The 27,698-nt window shown below is 38.9% G+C and overlaps 1 protein-coding gene and 1 long non-coding RNA gene across 6 annotated transcripts in view; one reads left to right on the top strand and one right to left on the bottom strand.

The window, feature by feature from the left end:
• The window catches only part of LOC135775495 (transmembrane protein 269-like), a 103,509-nt gene that overhangs the window by 62,644 nt on the left and 13,167 nt on the right, over positions 1-27,698 (top strand). For 3 of the 5 annotated variants that reach the window (XM_065285747.1, XM_065285748.2, XM_065285745.2), the window contains exons 2-3: positions 10,388-10,451; positions 20,581-20,629. In XM_065285747.1, coding sequence (XP_065141819.1) covers positions 20,581-20,629 — 49 coding nt within the window. In that variant the 5' untranslated portion in view covers positions 10,388-10,451. Of the gene's footprint in view, positions 1-10,387; positions 10,452-20,580; positions 20,646-27,698 lie in introns of all 5 variants that reach the window. The other 2 variants (XM_065285749.2, XM_065285746.1) reach the window with 2 other exon arrangements.
• On the bottom strand, positions 1,133-2,717 carry LOC135775501 (uncharacterized). The gene is made up of 6 exons (XR_010543886.2): positions 2,642-2,717; positions 2,295-2,350; positions 1,667-2,204; positions 1,506-1,582; positions 1,254-1,356; positions 1,133-1,172 (listed from the first exon to the last, which is right to left on the bottom strand). It is a non-coding gene; the product is annotated as an uncharacterized lncRNA (long non-coding RNA).

Below are 27,698 nucleotides of genomic sequence, written 5' to 3' on the forward strand. Positions count from 1 at the left end.
AATGTCCTAAAGGTTGTGTTAAGGTTTTTTTTATTCTGCACAGGAATTAATAAAACTGTATATGAAGTATGGCTCATTAATAAGGTATATAGATTAATCTTGATCTTTAAATAGCACTGTATTTATGCGTTAAGGGTCATGTTAATTTCCCGATTATTGTTTTTTTATTATTCCAGGCAGGAATGGATAAAACGGTTTAAGACCCAAGATGTATGAATTTGATCCTTATATAGCACTGTATCAATGCGTTAGCTCACGTTATGTCCCAATATATTTTATGAAATTCTGTGAAGGAGTTAATAAACTGTATATATACAGAAGCCATAAGGTGTATGAATTTTATACTTAATAACAATGTATTAATGCATTGAGCTGCAATAAGCGTCACTATTCCGATGATTTTAATGAAATTCTTGGCAGGAATTTATAAAACTGCATTAAGTATGCGTCATTAATAATGGCTAGAGTGAATTTGATCTTGTTAGCGTTGTGTTAATGTCCAGATGGTTTAAATGAAATTCTGGGCACTAATTCATTAAACGTGGCCACGATTTAACTTAATCGAGGGAACGAGTTAATAAAACGTGGGCACGATTTAGCTTAAACGAGGGAACGAATTACTAAAACGTGCGCACGATTTAGCTTAAACGAGGGAACGAATTACTAAATCGTGCGCTCGATTTAGCTTAAACGAGGGAACGAATTACTAAAACGTGCGCACGATATAATAATTCGTGGGAACGAATTGCTAATTCGTGGCCACGATTTAAAAAAAAAGTTTTACCATGTCATCAGAAGGGCTCCGTACAGACCGAACCAATGACGTGTCCACACAAACCGAGGCCTCGTTTGTCATTGGTCACGTGATTTCTACGTTAACAACACAAGCCTCGAAGCAAGGCTTCATTTGGCACGCCCATTTATTCTCGACATGCGCTCCGAAGCCTCGCTTCAAATAACCCATCACTAGTTCCAGTAGCTTATAACACCACACACCAACATAAACAGAATGATAAAAAAAACAAATCCACATGACTAAAAAAAACCAGTAAAAGACACTAAAGATATTAAAAGAAAAGATCCACATGAATGTAATGTATAAGCATGAGGCGCTTATAATCAGTACTTTATCTCAGTGGCATTCTGGGTTGCAGGGTTCTTCCGGATGGCTCCTGTAGAAAATACAGAACTGTCATTCCATTTGAATAACATAAGGCCATACACATCTACTTAAATATAAAAATCTAACTTACTTTGAACAATGGTCTTCAGAAACAGGTCTCTAAAACATGCTTGATTCCCTACACCAGTCCAGGTTGTATTAATGGAAAGGTGATTAGAGAAGATACTCTAAAGCTGAAAATTCAAAAAAAAGTGTTAAAATACATTTCTCTGAATTTTCTCATACATAAATGAGAGACAGGCTGTGGATTCAGACTGTATATGCAGTATACAAACTTAATTTTACTTTTTAGATTACCCTACGGCAAAATTAGCACACTTACAAATTGTTCCTGGAGCTTTTTATCCTGCCTCAAAGTGTTGTCAAGCAACGCGAAAAGTGAGCCGCTGTCATCCGAAGCTACAAAATGAAAGGCATATGGTAATATTGGACCTACATCACAGACAAAAAAAGTAAAATTTAAGAAAGAGTGCATGTTCTCACCTGCTCGTTGACTACGTTCCCTCAGGGCTTGGTTCTTCTCCCTCACACTGCAAAAAATTATTGACTTACCTAGGTTTTTTTGTCTTGTTTTCTAATATAAATATCTAAAAATTCTCAAATTGAGATACATTGACTTGGTAAGCAAGTGGCTTAAGATATTAAGTCTTGTTTATTAAAATAAATGATAAAAATCAAGAGTTTTTCTTTTTACTTAAAACAAGTCAAAATATCTGCCAATGCAGTAAGAAAAATAAACTTAAATTAAGTTGATCAAGTTGAAACTGGAATTAAGTTTATTTTTCTTACTGCACAGGTAAATATTTTGACTTGTTTTAAGTAAACAAAAACCTCTTGATTTCCATCATTTATTTCAATAAACAAAACTTAATATCTTAAGCCACTTGCTTACCAAGTCAGTGTATCTCAATTTAAGAATTTTCAGATATTAATATTAGAAAACAAGACAAAAGAAAACTAAGAAAGACATTCATTTTTTTGCAGTGCAGGGCTTGGTTTTCATTCTGGAGTCTCTAGAAATCTACATTATTAAAAAAAACAATAACTAAAGGCACTATTTTCAATACTGTTAAAACACTGCACACTAAGACACAGACCTAGAATATACTACCTTGATAGCTGAAAACTTCATGCTGTACACGAGATGCTGTGCTCTGGGCAAGTTATCTGCAAGAAAATATGAACAAAACTACATTGTTAATGCCACTTCAGCTACTGGATTAGCAGCAGAGAGCAAACTTAGTGTAACAACCTTTAAATAAAAAATAAAAGAACTAGAACTTTGCTTAATCTCCGTGTGTAATGTAACAAAGGCAAAACAGCATGTGTTCGCTAACACTTGCTAGCCACTTTAGCTAGGGGATTAGCAGCATACTTGTTCAGACAAACGAAGTAATTTAAACAACTTATATACATGAACATAATCTTGCGTTACACAAAAATGAAACATGTACTTACTTAAACGATCGTAATTGATGCCTTTTGTCTTAAATCTGTATCTTGATCCTCTCTTCAAACACTGAAAACTTGTAACCATAGATATGTATATAAAGGCTAGATGGCTCGTCCGCGCTGATGGCCAATTGAGTTGAACGTCCGCATTTTGGCGGCCATCTTAGGACAGGGCGCTCGCTCACTCGTAGCATTGAGTTTTAATGATGCAGGTACTTTTAAATGACCATAACTTGCTTAATTTTTTACCGATTTTCAAACGGATTGGTTTGTTATAAACGTCAAAGATGTACCTATGACACTGAATACGTATACTAAAAATAAATAAAAAATTCATGAAACATGTTAAAGCATCCAGAATTATAGCCATGTTAATAACGTTTGTAAAAAACCAAACCGTTTGTAAATCCGTCAAGAATTCAGCAAGTTACGAGCATTTTAGTTGGCGTATGTCACTCACCTTCCGTCCACAGCAGCAGGGAGCAGCACTATGGCAGCACTGACCTAAGATGGCCGCCAAGTGACGAAACAGCTGACTCCGCCTTGAGCCATCTAGCCTTTATATACATATCTATGCTTGTAATGACGAGTGCTCTCTTGCAGGACCATAGACAGTAAAAGAAAGGGCAGGACACGGTATCTTCCGGTTTACAATTCTCCCGTCTTGTTGAGGTGCTGCCCCTCTCGACCGGTGGCGGTACTTCACTGTTTGTGCTTAACACTTAAAAATTAATTTGTACAGATCGCAAAATAATCCTTGTACATGTAAAAGGTTTAAAAAAAGTAAATAAAAAATCGATGTTGGAAAATAATGAAAGACATAAAGGAAATTTCCAGTCAAGTGCATAAATCAAAGACATGTAAAAATGTTGACCTGACTGAGTGCATACAATAATTCGATATATTTTACATATATTACTGTATAATCACTTCAGAGTTTCAAAGTAATTTAAATGTAATTTCCTAAACCTTCAAGAATCTGTTATAAACCCTACTGGCTTTAGATGCATGTGAAACATGCTTGAACTCAGGGTGTAAAAAAAGGAAACTAACTGAAAACACATTCGTATAAACATAACTTACATATCTTTGCTTTGGAGCAAAACAACTATCCTATTGGATATAATTAACATATATAGGCTATTATGATTGTATAACCGCTTTAAATGTGAAAGGTAGTTAAAATGCTGTCAGTGTACTCTAACTCCAATGGCCAATGGTCGATTAAGGATCTGGATGCAATTGGTAAAAGTTTGATCACAACTTCAGACAAGACAGAACATCTGGAGGGTCAGTCAAGACGCCATAATATTGTTGTGGATGGCTTGAAAGAATCTACAAGAGAAAATGTGTCTGAATCTGAAGAAAAAGTGAGAAAACTTTTTAGTGAAAATCTACAGTCGGATCAGCGGAAAATAGAGCTGGAATGGGCTCATAGAGTTGGGAATCAAAGGGCATTGTTAGATAAACCCCGACCCATTGTTGTTAGATTCTTGCGGCTGAAGGATAAACTTGCAGTTTTGGATAAAGCTAAGAACTTAAAGGGCACAGGCATCTTCATAAATGAAGACTTTCAAATGAAGACCGCATTGAATTCATTTATGCTTTCTGGCTGTACTGAGTGGGCAGCAGGTTATATTTTGTTTAAGTGCTATGGCTAAAATGGCTTGATGCTAATTAATGGTTTGCTTAATTAAGAATGGTACTCTGACATGCAGCTAAGAGGTAAATTTTGTTTTGATGGAGGGTGGGGTGGCTGTGATTGTTTTTCCATGGAAACTGGTATATTTTTTTGGAGGGAGGGTGGTCTTCTTTGTTTAGAAGACCTTAGATGGTCAGGGCGGAGCCTTTTTTGTTTGTTTAGGTTTGATGTTGTGGTTGTTGTTTTTTTTTTTAATCTTGTTCAGGGGTTGGAGGGTGGGTTTGGGTGGGATGGGTATGGGGGGAGAATGTAAGGAGGTGAAGGAAACAGGCATTACATGATGTAATATTTAATTGTTTTTATTATATATATATATATTTATATATTATATATTTATTTTTTATTTTTTTCTCTTAATGATAATGATGTATAATTATTGTAATGTTTCTCCTTTTTTTTTTTTTTTTTTCCTTCTTGTAAAGGTGGTGCTGTCACCTCCTACATCTCCATAATCACTATTATAATATAAATAAAGAATTGATCACAAAAAAAGAATTTCTTTAAAATATTAAATAAAATGAATTATTAAATATTTCTTTAAAATATTTAATATTAATAGGGTACAAAACAGGGCTATAAAAAAAAATAAAAATAAATGAAGACTTTCCTGAAACCATTTGACAAAGAAGGAGAGAACTACTTCCAGCAATGAAGGCAGCCCGTGAGAGAGGTGATATTGCATATCTGAGATATGACAAACTTATTGTTCATCCACCTTTCCAAAATCAACTAACACAAAGAAAGCCAAATGCTCAGAGTTTGGTTCATTACAGTTTTTTTCAGTCGCTAACAAGCGTTTGTCCAATCAGTTGTCACATTTTCAAAACTCTAAACACAATTAGCACAGCATCAGTCTTTTGTGGCCATACCATTAATTCATTTCATGTCGTTTTCACACAATATGCAGTCATTAAACACATTTCCATAATGTTTACATTTTCTTAACAGACAAGCTATGCCTCCCACCAAAATTATGGATTGTTTTTGTAGTATTTACAAATGCTTACACACAACATCCCACAATAGCAAAAACAATATTCCAAACCATAGATACAGTATAAAAACCTTTATATTGGGTAAATTGGGCCAACCAAAGCTGATTCCAGTCTGGCTTAGGTTATTTTTTCTTTTACATTGATACTTATACAGTAAAAGCAGGACTTTGAGGAGTGATGTTTTTGAAAACAGAAACAGAAAAACACTGTAATGTCTGGACGAGGAAGCAAGGGGCACATGGAGAAGAGCAGGCCCAGTGAGAGGTGCAGTGAGAGATGCAGGTGCAGTGAGAGGTGCAGTGAGAGATGCAGTGAGAGGAGCAGGGCCAGGGAGAAGAGCAGGCCCAGTGAGAGGTGCAGTGAGAGATGCAGGTGCAGTGAGAGGTGCAGGTGCAGTGAGAGATGCAGTGAGAGGAGCAGGGCCAGGGAGAAGAGCAGGCCCAAGGAGAGGGCAATGTAGAGGTGTAAGAATGCATGGTGGTGGCATTCCAAGGGCTGCAAAAACAGTAGTCAGTGATGAAATTAACTGATTTCAGTAAGAGAGGCTGCTGAAAGAGTGCAGCCCAATTTTAGGAGGTTGCCTCCATTATACGCATCTTTCAACAAACCAACAGGTAAGTATTGCATTTTACATGGATTGTTTCTATTCTCACTTGACGTGTCAATAAGGTCATACAGTACTGCATATGTAAAAAAATTTGTCCCTCTAAAGAATGCAACGTCTTCCACCCTCTGGGAGAAGAGGAAAGCTCCTCAAAAATGATCAAGATCAATACTGTAAAACTTTTTCTGTTCTATCATATTGTGTTTCTACTTTACCTCATGTAGTCAAGAGTAAGGGGAAAAACTGATTTTTACTGAAATGCTTTTGAATGTGAACATTGCTGTACATGTGGACACACAGTTCCCAACCAAGACATTTAGCGTAAAAACGTAAACGTAAAACATGTTTTGCATACAAATACCTGTAAAACTGAAACATAAAAGTCTATGCAGTTTTTGTAATGTCAACAATAGCCAGTATTTTGAAACATGCTGTACTTTAATTGATTGCATGTACCTTGTGAAGTGAAAAGAAGTGTTATTCTTTGACAGAATAATTTTATTTTGAGTCAGATTTCCAGTGTTTTGGTAAAGTTATTATGTGCAGATAAATGAAGAGTTAGTATTTATTTAACAAAATGTGTTTTTGAGAAGAAAATTATGCGTTTGGCCAATTGTGTTTTGTAGGTGGAACTCTGTGTTAAGTGTTTAGAAAAATTATCTGAAGTATGGGTAAGCGCTTGTTAGCGATCGAAAAAAACTGTAAATTTGATAACATAACCACTTATAGTATTCTTTTATTAGTAATCACATATCTGTTTATTCTTTAAATACACTATTGATTCTAACAAACTTGATTTTGAAGTTGAGACCTTTAAACCTTTTGATTTTTCTACATCTGATCCTTATAATGTTTTTGTTGACCCAGACTTAAATTTTTTTTCATCATTGGGTGCTTCAAATTTTTGTACTTTTTATACCGAAACGAAGTTTAATGAATTATGTAGATCTTTGCCTCCTAATATTTTTTTCTACTTTTCATTTAAATATAAGAAGTCTTTCTAGGAATTATGACAATTTCATTCACTATTTATTTTTATTAAAACTTAAGTTTTCTGTTATTGCTTTATCTGAAACATGGCTTACTACGAATTCTAAAGACATTTTAATTTGTCTAATTATAATTCTGTTCATTATGTTAGAGAAAAAAGATCGGGAGGTGGTGTTTCTTTGTTTATTTATGAAGAGTATGAATTTAAAATTAGGGATGATCTCACTTTAAAATCAGATAGAAATGAAGTGGAATCTTTATTTGTCAAGCTTTTTACTGGTTCTGGAGGAAAGAACATCATTGTTGGGGTTATTTACCGACCACCTGATTCTAGTATACAAGATTTTAATGAAAGTTTGGCCAATTCACTTGATTTGATAAATAATGAGAATAAATACTGTTATATTTTAGGAGATTTTAACATAAATCTCTTAAATAAATCTGATACCCCTACTGGAGAATTTCTTAATATTCTTTATTCTAGTTATCATTTTCCTCTAATTCATAAACCTACAAGAGTTACAGAAAAATCAGTAACATTGATTGATAATATCTTAACCAATTCTCTAAGTGAAGGAATTAAATCTGGTGTTTTATATTCAGACTTATCCGATCATTTTCCCATATTTCATTATTCTGACATTAGGATTAACAGAGTTAAACTTTCAAAAGATATACAGCAAAAGAGAATCATGAGTAATGTAAATATTTCTAAATTTAAAGATTTGATTGCTAGTACTTCCTGGGATAATCTGTATGAAGAACATGATGCTGAAAGAGCATATCAACAATTTATGACTATTATTAGCTCTAGTTTTAATAAATGCTTTCCAGTTAGTAGCTCTGTAAAGAAAACCAATCATTTTAATAAACCTTGGTATACAGTTATTTTACAAAAGATGTTGAGGACTAAGAACAAACTCTATAAAAAATATGTTTTAAATCCTACACCTCTCACTTTAGGGGTTTATAAATCCTATAGAAATAAATATAATCATTCTATTAGATGTGCAAAAAAGCTATATTTTAGTGAAAAATTTAAGAGGTGTTCAAATGATATTAAAACAACATGGAAAGTTATAAATCAGGTGCTGCAAAAAGAGAAGATTACTTCAAAGCTACCTTCAGATTTTGTGGATGGTGACAGTTCCTATAATAATCCATTTGACATAGCTCAAAAATGTAATGATTTTTTTGTTAACATTGGTCAAACATTGGCTAATAATATTCCTGTTGGTAGTGGCAAACCTTTGGATTATTTATCAGGAAATTTTCCTGTTATCTCGATCTTTAAATCACCTGAGATTGATGAAATAAGTGAAATAATTGATGATTTAAAGTTATCTTCAGCTGGACATGACAATATTTCTGTTTTTCTTGTCAAACAGGTGAAAGGGTTAATATTACATCCGCTTGCTCATATCTTTTCTCTTTCCTTGAAAACAGGCATAGTACCAGAAGATTTAAAATTAGCCAAAGTTATTCCTCTGTTTAAAGCAGATGATCCTCAATGTTTTAACAACTATAGACCTATATCTATTTTACCATGTTTTTCAAAAATCTTAGAAAAAATTGTATATAAAAGGATTTTATGTCACTTAAATTCTAATTCTATTCTTTATAAACATCAGTATGGATTCCGCAAAAATCATTCTACTTATATGGCTCTGCTTCACCTGATTGACAATGTTACTCTTGCACTTGAAAATCATGAATTCACTTGTAGTATTTTTATTGACTTGTCAAAAGCGTTTGACACAGTTAATCATTATATTTTATTGGAAAAGTTGTACAAATATGGCTTTCATGATTTTTCATATAAGTGGTTAAAAAATTACATCTCTAATAGAAGACAGTCTGTTTGTGTTAATGGTTGCTATTCTAATACAGCAAGATTACTTTGTGGGGTTCCTCAGGGGTCCATTCTTGGACCCTTACTATTTCTTATATATATAAATGATCTATCAAAGGTTTCAAATATTCTTACCCCAATAATGTTTGCAGATGATACCACCTTAATTTTCTTTCATTCAAATTTTAATTTATTGATTAAGAGTGTAAATGATGGCCTAACCGCTTATGCTAATTGGTTTAATTTAAATAAATTATCTCTAAACTTAAAAAAATCTAATTTTATTATTTTTAGTGGAAAAAAATTATACCCTAAGAACTTAGCAAAAATCACAGTTGAATCTATTGAGTTGCCCCAAGTGTCAACTGTAAAGTTCTTAGGAGTTTTTGTTGACGAGAGTTTGAGTTGGAGGGAACAAGTTGATTATGTAAGTAGGAAAATACATAAATCTACTGGAATAATAAGGAGGGTTAGGCATCTTATTACGACGGAGTGTCTTCTTACTCTTTATTATAGTTTAATTTATCCGTATCTCTCATATTGTAATATAGTTTGGGCGAGCACTTTTCCTACCACTCTTCATAAAATTTTTTCCCTTCAGAAACGTTTTGTAAGGATTGCAACCCGATCCAATTCATATACCTCATCGGCTTCTCTATTTCAAAAACTTCAAGTTCTTACTGTTTATGATATTAACATTTCTCAAATTTGTGTCTTTATTTATAAAATATATTCAGGTGAAGGCAACATCCCAGAGCAATTTACAGGGTATTTTAAAGTTAATTCACAGGTTCACAGTTACTTAACTCGTCAATGCGCAGATTTTCATTTCCCTAAAATCCTTACTTGTAGAGGTCAATATTCTATACGATTTAGGGGTATTAAATTGTGGAATAATTTATTTCATTTAGTAGAAAAATGTTCTTCTATAAAAAGTTATAAAAGATGTATAAAGAATAAATTTATTGCTGATTTGTAATTGTGCTTTTGTTTATTGAGGTTTCATGTATCTTTATTTACTTTATATAGTTTTGACGTTTATTTTTATTATTTTCTTTTTTAATTTTATATTTTGTTTAGTTTTGTTGTTGTTTTGTTTAGGTGGAGGCTTTAAATAAGCCCTTTGGGTTTTTTGCCTCTCCCTGCACAATATATGGATTGTATTTTGTTTTTATTGTATATATTTTTGTATCTGTGCAAATAAACCTAAACCTAAAAACCTAAAGAGAACATTTCAAAGCGGCTTGCCGCCAGCCTGCCGCGGTCTGTTAGACGGAGGCAACCGCCAGAGAAAATTAAGCAGTCGGCAAATCGCAAGAAAGGGGGTGACGTATTCGGAGGCAAACGTTTCATCCCCGCCAGCGAGACGCACCTATAGCCGACAGCTTAGGGCTATCTGGGAACCTGTCATTGTGATGAGTTGCCTATGAAGTGTGAATGAATGTAATATTATATTACTTGTAAGTCGTACTCGTTATAATATCAGAGGACGAGACACAATTATACATTAGGGTTTATTAAAAAAAAGCTTGAATGCAAGAAAAATAAATGACAATTGGTCTACCATAATATTGTTCAGGTGGTAAAACAGATTTTCTTGTTGTTTTAGTTGCAGTGCTGTTTTGCTTGAAGACATTTGGAGACCACCATGATCTTCCTAACTCCAACTTCTGGTATGTAGATTTAAAATCAACCTTCTCGAATGTTGAATGTTGCTGCTTCTTTGCTTTAGATAACAGCCTGCAATGTACTGTGTAATTAAACATTAGCAGTAGTTAGAGGTATAAAGGAACAATGTGCAAAGTTTGGATAATAAAAGGGTTATGAATCTGGAAAATTTTAAATGGATTATACTGTAAGTATTTTATAACTACAGGGTACCTATTCTAATCTTACGTGGCATGTATGATTTACTATAGACAACAATCTGTGGGTAAAAGGGGGAAATTATGTATTTAGTGTGTTATGATTTTATTTTAAAAACATAAGTAGGACATTTTTGTTATACTTTACTGCATGGCTTCTTCTTTTTGTTGGTCTTCTTTTCCATCAAGGATTCAAGTTGCATTGATGGTGTCAGGAAAACGGACTCAGAGTCAAGTGCAAGTTAAATAGTTTATTTAGAAAAATAGAGAAAAAGAGCAAAGTCCCTGGTAGATCCACACACGGCGTACACCCGTTGATACAATAATCCAGTACAGATCCAAAGGAACAGAGAGAGCCACCCACGCGCTCCGTCGAGAACGCCAGCCCCGTCACCACACGCAACAGAGGGATGAACACGCCGCCCTGAAGGCGGATGGCAGGCGGAGATGGAAGATGGAAAGTCCAAGTTCTCAGACGGGTAATCCACTGTGTAATCCAGATGTAAAAGGACCACCCGGAAACCACTGGTCACCGCCTAAAAACGAAGCGAACCAGCGGTTCCGAGGAACAACAGTCGTTAGAGTCAATAATCCACAAAGGTAAAATGGGTGTACTCCACTCACGGGTGATGATGCAAACCGGAGAGAGAGGGAGACAGCTGGTATACCGCCTAGAAGCGAAGCGAACCAGCTGTATCGAGAGACAAACAAAGTCAATATACTCCAATACTCCACAAGCGAGCGGTCCGGGTGAAGATGAGTCCCCGAACGCCGAAACCAAACCTGGGGTAACAGAGAAGAAGACAGAGAGCGACTGACAAGACAAGGCAGGGCAGCAGGACTGTGATAAAACAATGAGTGCGCAACGAAGGACAGGACTACGTGCAATATAAAGGAAAAGGTAAACGAGACACCACCGGTGAACAATTACCAAAACAAGGGGGCGGAGTTAGTGAACACACAAGGAACCGGCACCACAGGTAAACAACACACACACACACAGATCACACAGCCATCGATCACCCAGCAGTCATGACAGTAGCCCCCCCTCCACGACCGGCACCAGACGGACCGGGAGACTCACCCTGTCGCCGACGGAGGTCCTCGATCAGCCCAGGATCCAGCAAATCCCGACCCGGAACCCAGCTCCTCTCATCAGGACCGTATCCTTCCCAATCCACTAAATACTGAAATCCTCTGCCCCTGCGGCGGGAGTCTAGTAACCTCTTAACAGTGTAGACAGGGGCACCATCCACTAGACGAGGGGCGGGGGGATTAGGGGCAGAGACAGGAGGGTTATAGCGAGCAAACATCACAGGTTTAACCTTGGATACATGAAAAACAGGGTGAACCCGACCAAGAGAAAGGGGTAACTTAAGCTTTATCGTCACCGGATTAATGACCTTAGAAATACTGTATGGCCCAATGAATCTCGGAGCCAGCTTACGAGAAGGCTCACGGAGAGACAGATCCTTGGTAGAAAGCCATACCTTTTGACCACAAACGTAACGGGGTGGAGGTCGCCGATGACGATCAGCTGCAGCTTTGGTTCGTCTGGAATTAGATAATAACAGGGTCTTAGCTCTCCTCCAGGTGCGTCTGCACCTGCGTACGAAAGCTAACGCAGACGGAACCGCTGCCTCGGGCTCCTGTGATGGAAACAGGGGAGGTTGATAACCGATGGAAAGTTCAAACGGGGATAAATTGGTAGACGTAACGGGAAGAGAATTATGAGAATACTCAACCCACGGGAGCTGATCGCACCAGGAATTCGGATATTGTGACGACAGACAGCGGAGCGTTCTACCGAGATCCTGATTAGCCCGTTCGCATTGCCCATTGGTCTGCGGGTGATAACCAGAAGACAAGCTGGCCGTGGCGCCAATTTGTCTACAAAACTCCTGCCAAAAACGAGAGATGAACTGAGGACCCCTATCTGACACTACGTCAGTCGGAATACCATGTAATCGAAAGACGTGATTAATCAAAACCTGAGCCATCTCTTTTGCAGAAGGTAGCTTGGGCAGGGGAATGAAATGAACCGCCTTCGAAAAACGATCCACCACAGTTAGAACAACAGTGTTACCATTAGATACCGGTAAGCCAGTGACAAAATCAAGGGCTATATGAGACCAGGGGCGGGAGGGCACGGGCAAAGATTTAAGCAGACCAGCGGGTGGTAAATTAGATGCTTTATTACGAGCACAAACCGAACAGGCTAGTACAAACTGTCTGACGTCAATGGACATAGAAGGCCACCAAAAACGCTGACGGACGGCAGCCAATGTTCTCCGAATACCTGGATGGCCGACAAATTTGGATTCGTGACCCCACCGGATGACATCGGAACGTAACCGCTCAGGAACCCATAGGCGACCCGCTGGACACCCCTCCGGAACTTCCCCCTCCCGACCGGCCTCTCTCACCCGCTGTTCGATTCCCCATACAAGGGCGCCGACCACCCTCCCCTCCGGGAGAATGGTCTCCGTCCTCTCCGAATCGGACTTTTCGAACAGACGGGAGAGAGCATCAGGTTTGGTATTTTTCGAGCCAGGCCGGTACGAAAGGGTGAAGTTGAAACGATCAAAGAAGAGTGCCCAACGAGCCTGCCTAGATGTTAGTCTTCTGGCCGAAGGGATATATTCAAGATTCTTATGATCCGTTCAGACCAGAAAGGGCTCCGAGGTTCCCTCCAACCAGTGACGCCATTCACCCAAAGCGAGTCTAACCGCCAACAGCTCCCGATTCCCTATGTCGTAATTACGTTCTGCTGGGTTTAACCGGTGAGAGAAAAAAGCACACGGATGTACTTTCCCATCAATAGACGATCGCTGTGATAAAACGGCGCCTACATTTCACCTAAAAACCTAAAGAGAACATTTCAAAGCGGCTTGCCGCCAGCCTGCCGCGGTCTGTTAGACGGAGGCAACCGCCAGAGAAAATTAAGCAGTCGGGCCGTTAGCTTTCGTACGCAGGTGCAGACGCACCTGGAGGAGAGCTAAGACCCTGTTATTATCTAATTCCAGACGAACCAAAGCTGCATCAGATGCATCCACTTCCACTATAAATTGTTTAGCCGGATCGGGGATAGAGAGGACAGGCGCAGAGATGAACCGGGATTTTAACACATCAAAGGCCTCCTGAGCCTCTCTATTCCAACGGAAACATACATTAGGTGAAGTGAGAGCAGTAAGAGGCTTAGCGATCTGACCAAAATTTCTGATGAAACGCCGATAAAAATTGGCGAACCCCAGAAATCGCTGAAGCTCCTTCCGAGTGTCGGGTACTGGCCAATCGGCAACCGTCTTGACCTTAGCGGGATCGGGACGAATTTCTCCCTTGGCAATGACAAAACCCAGAAACGAAACCGACTTCCTGTGGAACTCGCACTTCTCCGCCTTAACAAATAGCTGATTCTCTAATAGCCGTTGTAAAACCATGGGAACGTGCTGAGTGTGTATCTGCATGGAGGGAGAAAAGATGAGAATGTCATCGAGATACACAAAGACAAACCTGTTAATCATGTCACCCAGCACTTCATTGACCATGGTCTGGAAGACAGCTGGAGCGTTACAAAGACCGAACGGCAGAACGGAATATTCCCAGTGTCCTGAGGGTGTGTTAAAGGCTGTCTTCCACTCATCACCCTCTCTAATACGTACCAAGTGATAAGCGTTGCGCAGATCTAGCTTGGTAAATACGCGCGCTCCCTGTAATAACTCGAATGCTGATGACATTAATGGCAAGGGGTACTTATTCTTAACAGTAATGTCATTCAGCCCTCGATAATCAATGCACGGACGAAGAGACCCGTCTTTCTTCTTTACAAAGAAAAATCCAGCACCAGCTGGAGACGAGGAGCGGCGAATGAGACCGGCTTTAAGAGCGTCATTAATGTATTTATCCATAGCCTCTCTTTCTGGTTTAGCTAGGGAAAATATACGACCCTTAGGCGGAGAAGTGTTGGGAAGTAGTTTGATCTCGCAATCATACGACCAATGAGGAGGCAGGGAAGTAGCCCGGGACTTACTGAAAACCTGATACAGATCCGAGTACTCCGCCGGGACTCCTGAGATATCGATAGCTGGAACCTGCGAGACAGAACAAGAGACAAGAGAAGGAGCAGGACCAAGACAAGAAACATAACACGAAGACTTCCAAGATAACACAACATTGTTCTGCCAATCAACGTGAGGATTATGTTTGGATAGCCAATCATGACCTAAAATGACTGGTGACTGTGAATCCTCTAAGATGTAAAACTCAATCTCCTCACGATGATTGCCAGAAACAAACAAACTCACAGGGGGTGTGCGGTGCGTGATCACAGCCATATGCTGACCCTTCAATGTCCAGGCAGACAAAGGAGAGGAGAGAGGAATGAGTGGAATACCCCAGGACTTGGCCAACCCAGCATCCAAAAGACACGCCTCCGCACCGGAATCCAGCAACGCCTGTGACGGGAAAGAGTTAATAATGACAGGTAGTGTGGTGCTGCTTACGGGAGATTTAAATGACGATGCGCCCACCGAGACTCCCAGGTTCATCGGCGGGCGTGAGCTTTTACCGGACAGGTGGCCGCCAGATGCCCCGGCTTGCCACAATACAAACAGAGGCCATTAGACAACCGACGATTTCTCTCCCCAGCAGAGATCCGGAACTTGCCCAGCTGCATAGGCTCCTCGGAGGGCGTCTCTGAAGCGATCTCCCCTGGTTCCGACATCAGCTGGCGAAAAGAGCGACGCAGATCTCTCTGCCGATGGCGAGACTCGACCCTCAGAGCCAGATCGATGGCAGCTTCCAGGGACGTGGGTGGCTCCCTCAGTGCAATCTCGTCTTGAATACCCGGCGTGAGACCCTCGAGGAACTGTGCTCTTAATGCCGCGTCGTTCCAGTTGCAGCAAATAGCGAGCGTCTTAAATCGTATAGCGAAATCTGTCACAGAGTCATTACGTTGCCGTAATCTCACCAACTCAGCCGCTGCCATGTCTCCCTTGAGTGAGCGGTCAAACAACTTTAACATCTCCTCCTCGAGAGCCTCAAATGAAAATGTAAAAGGAGCTCTAGCCCCCCAGGCGGCCATACCCCAGTCTCTCGCCCTTCCAGCGAGTAATGTCAGGACATAGGCCACCTTGGAAGTGGATGAAGAAAATCGACGGGGCTGGAGCGCGAAGACGAGAGAGCACTGCTGTAAAAAGGATCTGCAGGTGTTGGGATCGCCATTGTAGGAGGGGGGTGTAGCCGTGTGTGGCTCCCGTTCAAATGAAGCGGCTCCTCCGGATGAGGTTGGGGCTTCATGGTGAGGAGTAACTTGGTCCAAGCGATTGCTGAGCTCTTTCAGTTGCTCAGACAGGATGCTGAAATCTCTGGCAGCAGCAGACAATAACGACGAATGTTGGTCGATGGCCGCCCCCTGCTGGTGAAGGGCGGTCTGCACCTCCAGACTTTCTAAACTTGCTGACTCCATTAGTGGCGCACTCATCTGTCAGGAAAACGGACTCAGAGTCAAGTGCAAGTTAAATAGTTTATTTAGAAAAATAGAGAAAAAGAGCAAAGTCCCTGGTAGATCCACACACGGCATACACCCGTTGATACAATAATCCAGTACAGATCCAAAGGAACAGAGAGAGCCACCCACGCGCTCCGTCGAGAACGCCAGCCCCGTCACCACACGCAACAGAGGGATGAACACGCCGCCCTGAAGGCGGATGGCAGGCGGAGATGGAAGATGGAAAGTCCAAGTTCTCAGACGGGTAATCCACTGTGTAATCCAGATGTAAAAGGACCACCCGGAAACCACTGGTCACCGCCTAAAAACGAAGCGAACCAGCTGTTCCGAGGAACAACAGTCGTTAGAGTCAATAATCCACAAAGGTAAAATGGGTGTACTCCACTCACGGGTGATGATGCAAACCGGAGAGAGAGGGAGACAGCTGGTATACCGCCTAGAAGCGAAGCGAGAGACAAACAAAGTCAATATACTCCAATACTCCACAAGCGAGCGGTCCGGGTGAAGATGAGTCCCCGAACGCCGAAACCAAACCTGGGGTAACAGAGAAGAAGACAGAGAGCGACTGACAAGAAAATGCAGGGCAGCAGGACTGTGATAAAACAATGAGTGCGCAACGAAGGACAGGACTACGTGCAATATAAAGGAAAAGGTAAACGAGACACCACCGGTGAACAATTACCAAAACAAGGGGGCGGAGTTAGTGAACACACGAGGAAAACAACACCACAGGTAAACAACACACACACACACAGATCACACAGCCATCGATCACCCAGCAGTCATGACAGATGGGGTCTTGTAAATTAAACTGTGGGTTATGTTTTAACAAATCGTGCACCTTTTCCAGCCCATGTCGATTGCATTTCACGGTTTTTTCAGCTCCAAAAAAATTTTGTTGTTTTTTGATCACCCTGTTCTGATTTCTGATGACACAAGACTTGCAACTATGGCAGTTGAGAAGGCAATTCTTTGTGTTTGAAGAATTTTCCAAGCCTGATGAAGTCATTATAAATACGCGTTTAATACCGTAAAATATGCTCAATTTTACGCTCGCTGTTCTTGCTGTCCATAATAAAAGAGAGCACATTTGTAAATGACTTTACTTTGACCCATTGTGCCAGTTTTCTCTTTAAAAAACTGTGGGTGGCACGTGCATTTGACACACCCACCAAACAGGAGAAAACATATCTCAAACCTTTTGCACACCGGTGCACACCTTTTACCAAAACATATTATTCAACCGTAGCAAACCGTTGTGCCTAAGCTTGACGTGCGCCAGGTCACTCAACCAAAGCGTTTGATCAATACAGCAAGCGACTAGCTGCATTCGATTCAGATCCATATTTCACCGGAGGTGGCATGGAGAAGGAAAACAACATCGCTTTCATTGCGCGGCATGTCATGCATATAAAAAGTTTTACATATTGCATAAATTATATTTGAATACATAGGGGCTAGATGGGGCTGAAGCCACAGGGCCCGCGGGACACTGACACTGGCATTTGACACACCCACCAAACAGGAGAAAACATAACTCAAACCTTTTGACACCGGTGCACACCTTTTACCAAAACATGTTGTTCAACCATAACAAAACGTTGTGCGTGAGCTTGAACGTGCACCAGGTCAGTCAACCAAAGCGTTTGATCAATACAGCAAGCGACTAGCTGCATTCGATTCAGATCCATATTTCACCGGAGGTGGCATGGAGAAGGAAAACAACATCGCTTTCATTGCGTGGCATGTCATGCATATGAAAAGTTTTACATATTGCATAAATTATATTTGAATACATAGGGGCTAGATGGGGCTGAAGCCACAGGGCCCGCGGGACACTGACACTGGCATTTGACACACCCACCAAACAGGAGAAAACATAACTCAAACCTTTTGACACCGGTGCACACCTTTTACCAAAACATGTTGTTCAACCATAACAAAACGTTGTGCGTGAGCTTGAACGTGCACCAGGTCAGTCAACCAAAGCGTTTGATCAATACAGCAAGCGACTAGCTGCATTCGATTCAGATCCATATTTCACCGGAGGTGGCATGGAGAAGGAAAACAACATCGCTTTCATTGCGTGGCATGTCATGCATATGAAAAGTTTTACATATTGCATAAATTATATTTGAATACATAGGGGCTAGATGGGGCTGAAGCCACAGGGCCCGCGGGACACTGACACTGGCATTTGACACACCCACCAAACAGGAGAAAACATAACTCAAACCTTTTGACACCGGTGCACACCTTTTACCAAAACATGTTGTTCAACCATAACAAAACGTTGTGCGTGAGCTTGAACGTGCACCAGGTCAGTCAACCAAAGCGTTTGATCAATACAGCAAGCGACTAGCTGCATTCGATTCAGATCCCTATTTTACCGGAGGTGGAGAAGGAAAACACCATAGCTTTCATTGCGCGGCATGTAATGCATATGAAAAGTTTTACATATTGCATAAATTATATTTGACTATAATGCTCAGGGCCAGATTAACATAAGGGCTAGGTGGGGCTGAAGCCCCAGGGTCCCGCGTGATAAGGGGGCCTGTGATTGGCTGGAGGAAATGAGATTGTCAAGTCATAGGTGGTTAATTTGTGTAGAATAAAATAACTCGAAAGGCAGAAAAGGGAGGCAAAATTCCTAAACTAACAAACTACTTTGGTTCACTTTCATCCGTGCCCGTGGAAGAGCCCAAGTGCAGCGGCAGCAGCCCACAGTTAGCTTCATCCCCCTGCGTTGTCACCGATCCGCGTGTTTTATACATCGAAGAAGGTAAGCAAGCAGGTGAAGTTAATGAGTTAAGCACTATTTGGATGGTTATTGCAGTGTTTCGCATACATTGATTTATTTGTGTTAGAAGAGTAATATTACAATATGTACCCTGTAGTTATAAAAAACTTCCTGTATAAATAATTTGTAATTTTCCATATTCTAACCCCTTCACTTCCAAAATGTAGCACATCATTCCCTTATACCTACGGGTACATGCTGTAGAGGTACTTGTAGGTTATTACAAATAGTTTCACTGTAAATTTTTGGCTGTATATAAAATGTTATCGAGAAAACCTGTGTTTATCATGTTTCAATATTGTGCTTTTTGTCCTGTGGTTAATTATGACGCAATAGTAAGTTTTACTTTTGTGAAGTTGTAAAAATGGGTTTGACTTCCCAAATGTAGTTGTTTATAGTGAACTGCATGTATGGTAGTTGCCCAGTGCCTGTTTTGCAGATTTAATCTACTATTTAGCAAAGACTGGCAATACAGTAGTCACTTTGGCTAGATGGCTGGGTTTGTAACTGTTAGAGGTTACACAACTATTTTGAGCTTCTACACTATGTTCCTATATACGGTATTAAGCATATTAATATCATCATTCTGGGCTTCTGTCATGTGGAATGGAAGAAGCATGCATGCAAATAACCTTGATTTTATTGAATATAACATCGGTTATAATGAAATAACTTGCCATGCTTTTGAGGTTCCTGTTGATAACTGAGACAAACAGCTTCATGTAATATGCTATTAGCAAAGGCAATACATTTGTTTTTAATTTGGACATGTAATATGTCATTTGAACTCTACAGCTAGTTTTCTCTGAAGTTTTTACATTATGAGTTTATTATATCTTCATATCCTCTGTTTGGTTGAAACAGTACTTTTAAGAAATGAAGATACGCCACCTCCGTCAAAAATTAGATAATGTTATTGACGCCAGGTATTATACGTTCATCAAATACATTAGCTTGAAATCCAGTTAATCCTGGCCTGAGGCCATTTAGAAATACCGCTTTTTTTGCAAAATCTGTTAAATGCCACGACAAATTCTCAGCAAAGTCCTCTAAGTGCACGGAAGAAGAAATCGATGGCAGCCGGCACAGTTACAGAAGCGTGTAACAAAGCCAGGATACTACTTTCATCAACTGCTTTAATATTTTTAGTCCAATACTGATGTATTTTGTGTCAGGCATTTTGTTTTGTGTGATTGTTTGTCACACATACTCTAATATTCCATCTTTCTATCACCCCTCCAAAAAAAGATCAAAGCCATTATTTGCACATGCATAGATTTTACATAGTGGCACAGATTCGTTTTTGGTAAACAAAAAAAAATGGGGTATAATTTTTTTTTTATTAACCTAATTATGTCATTAAGTTTGAATATGATTACTTCATATGAAAAACAACATTTCCTTTCATTAAAATAAATTAAAAAACATGCATAAAGCATGTTTTCCATATCAAAAATACTTTTAATAATAAAACTTTTATTAGTTAAACAAAGACACTAGATTAAGAAATAAGAACATTGTAGGAGATGTAGAGTTAAAGTAAAAAAATTTAATTAAACATTAACTAAACTCTGTGGTGAATTCTGTATGTTGGCATGTGCTATGTCTCATCAACTGTTTTCTTTCAGATGAAGAATCGCTTGAAATCGACTGGCTTTGGAATCACTTCAAATTCAGGTTACAAAGCGCAATAGTAGGAACCCTGACAACTTTTTTGATGTCTATGTAAATGCTAGGCAATACTTTGAATTTGTAGCAGTGAGCTTAATATACATATACTGAAATGACAAGCATTTTGCATGTCTTCTTGCATGCTCCCCTCACCTTATAGAAAAGCAGGAATACAAGTTTGCCTGTTTCACAATGCACAGTGCAGTCTTTTTGTGCAAGAAGAATGGTGGGTCTATCATGCATACAGATATGATTTTGCAAATAGCATGGGATTTATATCTCCAGTATTATAAGCTTATTACATGCTGAATGTAACATGTGTTATACTTGTGTGTCTCTAGAGCAGGGGTCCCCAACCTTTTTGTGAGCAAGGGCTACCACAATGGATAAAAGAATCTGGAGGGCTACTTTTTGGATATCACCTTTTTTGTTTCACTTGTTGACATGTTTTATCATTGTTTAAAATGTTAACATACAAAAAAGAAGCCAAGTTAATATATAAAATATGTAATAAATAAATATTAAAATTGAGGTTATTAATAGAATGTGCTTTGGCAGGCATCTCACAGACTCTGTGCGGGCAACCTGGTGCCCGCGGGCACCATGTTGGAGACAACTGCTCTAGAGAAATGCTTACTGATTTACTCCAGTACAACGACTTCTTTGACTGCCTTCATTGAAAATCTTTGCAGCGCTTAAGAAGTAACAGTCTTTTTGGGCACACTTAAGGAAAAGCACTGGAATTTTAACAAGGTTGTCTGACTTACTTTAGTTTAAGATCATTAAAGCTAATTTTCAAAATAAGCAGGACAAGACACTGCTTTAAACATGACTGCCAGTTTTTGTGGATGTGAGCAAACGTAGCTTCTTATCCAAACCATGATTTTCATGCATCTTTATCGACCAATCAAATGATTGCTGATCAAGCCAGTGTTCCCAGTAACATCAAAGTCAGCCTCCCTGCTGAAAAAAACAGCATCAAACCAGCATGGGAATGATGCTGGTTTGATGCTGGTTTAGCTGGTGGTCACCAGCATACCAGCACCAAAACACAACATATGCTGGTCTTGCTGGTATGAACAGCATGGGATGCTGGTGCTAGTGCTGGTTTGGTGCTGGTTTAGCTGGTGCTGATGGTGGTTTGGTGCTGGTTTAGCTGGTGTTCACTAGCAAACCAGCACCAAAACACAACATATGCTGGTCTTGCTGGTATGCTGGTTTTTCCAGCAGGGCTCTGAGAGTCACTGATGCTTTAACTGTCTGTGGGGTTGTCTGGTGTCAGTTAAGCCTTGTTCACACTGGCAGCTCAAATCTGATATTGACACACATGATTATTTATAAAGAGCCCATCCACACGGAGACTCATTTGGATATTTATGTAAAAATATCTGCGTTTCGTCCATACGGATCCGGCATTTTGGGAACCTGAAACCGCATTTAAAAAAAGAGGATACATTTGAACACGACACCTTTGCGGCTTTGTGTGTACAGCCAATCTGTATATTTTTTGATGTGAGGATGTCATCACCCCACCTCTCGCCCCTACTCAGCCACAGCTATGTCACGTAACAACAACAATGGCGGACTACATGCCTGTGTTCATGCTGCAGAAGGTAGTAAGCTTATTGGCTTAATTAAAGCTAATTCTTCTGATTCTCTACTACAATAATGGCTGTGTCTGAAATGGCACCCGGTTGCCAACTGTCCCATATTAACCGGGATTTCCCCTATTTTGGGCCTAATTTATTTGTCCCATTTTTTGCCTGCTACCCTGATCTAACCAAATCCTGATACAGGCGCCACAAGAACTGAGAAGCAGATCAAACTACACTAGTCAACATTCGAAGTGGATCAAAACCTTTAATAAATGTTTACATAAAACCAATCCCTTATACCCATTCTTGTCATAGGACAACTTTGATAAACTTTTTTGATCCACTTCAAATGTTGACTAGTATATTATTAAACCTGTTGCCAAGGCATAAGAGTTATAAATTAATATTTAATTAGGAGGTTAGCTATCATTTTAACAAATGGCTTAAATATAAGTTACACAAAATCATATCCGCACTGCTGCGGCAGGTGATCATTTGTCCCGTATTTCAGAGTGAGAAGGTTGCCAACCCTACCCTAAACCCTCATTCCCTACATTGGTTTGCTAATATAGTACACTTAAATTAGTAAATGAGTGAATTGATTTGTGAAATGGTAACAGCTAGCCTTTGTTTGCATATCAGTTTTACACTCAGTTGCGGTGCATTATGGGATTGAAAAAGTGTACTTGATAATATCCACTATAATATCGGACACCACTACAAATGGCGGCACCTTCTAAGGGTATAGACAGTTTCAGCAGTAACAACATAAACAAGCGGCTTTCGTGGTCAACACGTAACTTCCGGTAAACTCTGCTAAGAATAAATAACAACAAAGTACTTTAAACGTAGTTTATTTATATAACAAGCCAAATAAACAACACGTAGATTACCTAGGATACCAAAACATTTGTTTTATTCGACAAGGTATTTGTTCAAGAGTTCAGTAAAGCAACTAGTCAGACCAATAAAAAATTGAAACCGGAAGTTTGGAACAGACGCGTATCGTGTCACCACACGTGCGTCCGATGAAACCGGCTATCCATGAATACCAGGCACTAGCCGTTTCTCGATGCCAAGGAAGGATCCTCAGAAGCCAGAATTTCGAGGATGCTAGTCATCGACATTCGTCGAAGGACTGTTCCAATGTCGAGGATCCTTGGAATTTAACCAAGGACTGAGTCCATCTTTCGAGAAATATCTCATATGTGTATCATAGACAGTAAAAGATAAGAAATCCGTAAATCGTAGCAAGCTAGCCAATGCCAGTAGCCTACTGGTACTCGGGAGGTACTCAAGATGGCGGCATGCAAGTATCCTTGACATTGAGAAACAGGAAGATCGCACACATCAGGAAGATCGCACAGGAAGAGCGCACATCTCAGACATGCGCACATCTCACACATCGCACACACATCTCAATTCTCACAAAGGCGTTCTGTGTTCTCGCAACCTTCTAAGATCGTTCTTCCAAGGATGCCTATCAAGACCGATCTCCACGAAAATGCAAGTCCGTTCTTTGTGTTCTTGGAATTGAGAAACAGCCTCAGTCATGTGACCTTTTACGTCATTCCAGTTGCATGCCGCCATCTTGAGTACCTACAGAGTACCAGTAGGCTACTGACAAGCATTGGCTAGCTTGCTACGATTTACGGATTTCTTATCTTTTACTGTCTATGATTCTTATGGAAACAGGAAGACAAAATTTCGCACCTCGACTGTCATGAAAAGAAACGCTACTTAAAGAAAATTCTTGGTTAGGGTGTGATGCCTACTCGATCCCTGATGCGTTCTTCCAGCCGCTGTCCGCTGCTCCCGAACTACCACTATTTTTACAACACAAAGAAGGCACAACACAACATGAAACTTTGCTCGAAGTATCAACATGAACGTGAACATTGAGAACATTGTTTGTGTACACAGAGTTTACTAAAAAGAAAGTTTTTGAACAACTGACTTTGGCTGTTATGGTGTCCGCTCGCCATCTTTGCCAGACATAAAGAATCGATTTCTGAATGCAAATGAATGAATCTCATATGAGGCTCCTTTTTCAACTAGAAGGTCAATATTGTTTTCCACTTGCTACAAAACAACGAATTATCTGTGCATTATATATCTTTACTCTCCTCCCTTTGCAGATCGATACATCTTAACTGGCAAGATGGCGGCGAGCGGACAGAAAAACAACCAAAGTCAGTTGTTCAAAACCTTCTTTTTAGTAAACTCTGTTTACAAAAACAATGTTATCAATGGTCGAGTTCTATGGAAGCATATGGGTAGCAAAATTCAATTTAGAATGTAATATGCAATATGACAATGCAATATGTAAAATGACAATGCATTTCTGTATTTAAGTTTACATTTTCCATGCATGTATGTGCAATCCTTGGTGCAAAATAGAAATGAAAATGTAATACTTTAATTTACATTTTCCATTTTCTACAGCCCTGTTTTAAATACATATTTTAATGCTTTAGAAGTTGCAAAATTAAAATGGAAATGTATTACCCGAACTGATATAATGTGATTCACATTGTCAAGCAAAAACTGTAGCAAAATTATCATTTAAATGTAAATTTCCCTAAATGCATTTACATTTACGGATGGGAAACTTGGGATTGCATTTTCATTTACACAGCGTGCAATGGATGTAGCAAAATTAAATTGGAAATGTATTAGCTGGATTGATTAGATGTGCTTTACATAGTCAAGCAAAAACTGTAGCAAAATGATCGTTTAAATGTAATTTTCCCTAAATGCATTTACATTTACGGGTGGGAAACTTGGGATTGCATTTTCATTTACATAGCGCGCAACGGATGTAGCAAAATTCTATTGAAAATGCATTCCGAGTTGACCACGCCCCCGCCATGTGAATCACTGCGTCAAGGCGGGGCAAACAACTCCCATTGCCTGGCCTCTCACGTGGGAAACATGGCGGCAGCAGGGCTGATTGAGAGTGTTATTCGCTGACCGAAGCATAAACAGAGAAATATTAGTATTTATGGAGATTATTACGTGTCTGGTGACAGAACTACAGCGTTGTTTGATCCTCTCACCGAATTGTCTGCATTATCAGACGCTAGTTCACCTCGGACTGTGGCTGCCTTCGAAATCAAATAGCCTAAATTTACGGATGTTTCTACCGCGAACATTTCATCACAGTTCAAATAAACACTGACTGTATGTGAATGTATTTTTACATTGAAAACATTGTTAATTTTTTTATGATTTTAAAATACAGATAATGATGTTATAACCTCACACGTAGCGAATCATAAAAGGTATATAGGCTATAACAGACTACTTCTTTTTTTAGTTTGACATGTTTTTGTAGAAGAAGAATAAACATTATCTGTTCCGGTGAAAAGTCTTAAACAATTATGCAATAATGCATTATCATCTAACAAGAATAACCAGGGGCGTAGCAGCCATTTTAAAAGTGGGGGGGACAGTAAAGCTGCTGTTCATAATAATACATTCCAAAATAGAATACCAATTGGCATTTTACAGCACCCTAGTGGCAATTTTGGGAACATGCCATGATAGCTTTGAACCTATATTTGTGAAATCATACTCACAATTTAAAAATACTGCAGGACTTTGAAACCAATGTGAGACCATCTATAGCCTACTTTATTTTTATGAAATAAAGATATTTTATGATAGTTACAATATTTCAGTTACACTACATTTGTATTTTGATGAATATACAGATTACATCTACACTAATTTTATACAACATACATTTTATGAAAATATAGCAATAAAACCTAAATCAATGTATTTACAAGTTTTTAATATTTTCAAGATGGAAGTAAGTTATTTAATCATACATGGCCCTGGGAAGTGAGGGTGCTGTGGGTGCTGTAGCACCCACTGTTGGCGAGAGGGAGATTTTTTTTAAGTAAAAATATTTTGCACAATTTATATATTACTTATGAATATTTTAGGAGATTATTTTTGACACACGTATGTTATTACGTGTATTTTGGATTTTAATTTCATTACTGTCTGTGCCTACCCATCTCCGTGGCCTCATCCGAGCGCACTTTCTCCGCCTTGCGTCTTTTGAAGACATGGGTAAGCAGCACCATGACCCAGAATAGACTCACACACCTTTGGCTAATGCATGCCCACACAGGAATTCTGAACTCCCTGGGCATTCGTCCCCTAGCTCATGAGAGACTTTGGACTCTATTATACAACCGGCGCAATGCGCGACGCGAGTGTCTTTTGCTATAGTAAAGAGCGCGTTGATATTATGCGCATACAGTATTAACGGGATGACAACGCGGGTTTGCTTATCACATACATGAATGCGAAGAAGCACAAAAACGCTTTTTAATATGAAAAATTAAAGGATTAAAATGTAAAAGATTATTATTGAGTCTCTTGGACATAAATGATGACCGATTATGAGACGTTAGAAGGCGTAAATAGCTGCTTCATCTAAGTAAATAAATGCTTTACTTTAAACGAATGCATCTTTTTTTTTTTTTTTTAAATGCTACCCCACGAATTTATTGTATATAATGACTATGTACCTGTGGATATGGTGAGATGAGAACGTTTGTAAATTCTTTATCTCTTGTTTGTAACAAATAAAGAATTTTTAGAGTACAAACCTTATATAAAGCCTAATATATTCTAAAAATGTAATTATACACCATGTATTTATTTTATAAAAGTATACAATATCAGAACTAAACCCATTATTATTTTTGTTCCATTTATGAATTGTAAGTTAAAAAAGACAGTAATAGTATTATTTAGTAAAAAAAAGATCTATATAAAAATATACTAGGTATGTTACTGTGAGAATATTTTACCACTGTTAATCGACGTGTGATTTAAAAACGAAAGTAAAATATTTTCGTGCGCATGGATATTAAAAATTGTGAAGTTTAATTATTATTATGTTGTTATAATATTATATGTTGTATTAAAATATGTTCTATGTATGTATATCTGAAGTTATAATGAAAGTAATTTTCCCTGGGATTATTCAAAGTATTTCTGCTTCTGATTAATAGCGCATATATTTATCTGATAACTGATGATGTCTGTATGTTTCAGACCCTGGCTGTGTGCACTGAAGTGTATATGACAATAAAGTATTAAAACTCAATGTATTTATTTTTAAAATGTATTTAAAATAGGCCTATAGGCTCATAGGTTTTTTGTTAAAAAAAAAATTATTTCACAGCACCCCCTGTTCAAAACATCAAAACTTCCAAACTTTTTACAATTAAACTAGATTATCTTTAATCCTGTTGCTCCATTACTTTAAACTTTGTTTTAAATCTCTGATTAACTTTAATGTTTGATGAGTTCAAATAGATTTTCTACAATTAAATATGTGGCTAAATCATCAGAAACAGACACCGCGAGCGTGGTGGCACTATTCAAAGATGCGTTTATTATAACGTCTCAACAGAGTGAGTTTGACGGCTTAAAAATATTACTTAACACTATCA

The sequence above is a fragment of the Paramisgurnus dabryanus genome, chromosome 21, assembly GCF_030506205.2.
Source record: "Paramisgurnus dabryanus chromosome 21, PD_genome_1.1, whole genome shotgun sequence".
Lineage (NCBI taxonomy): Eukaryota > Metazoa > Chordata > Actinopteri > Cypriniformes > Cobitidae > Paramisgurnus > Paramisgurnus dabryanus.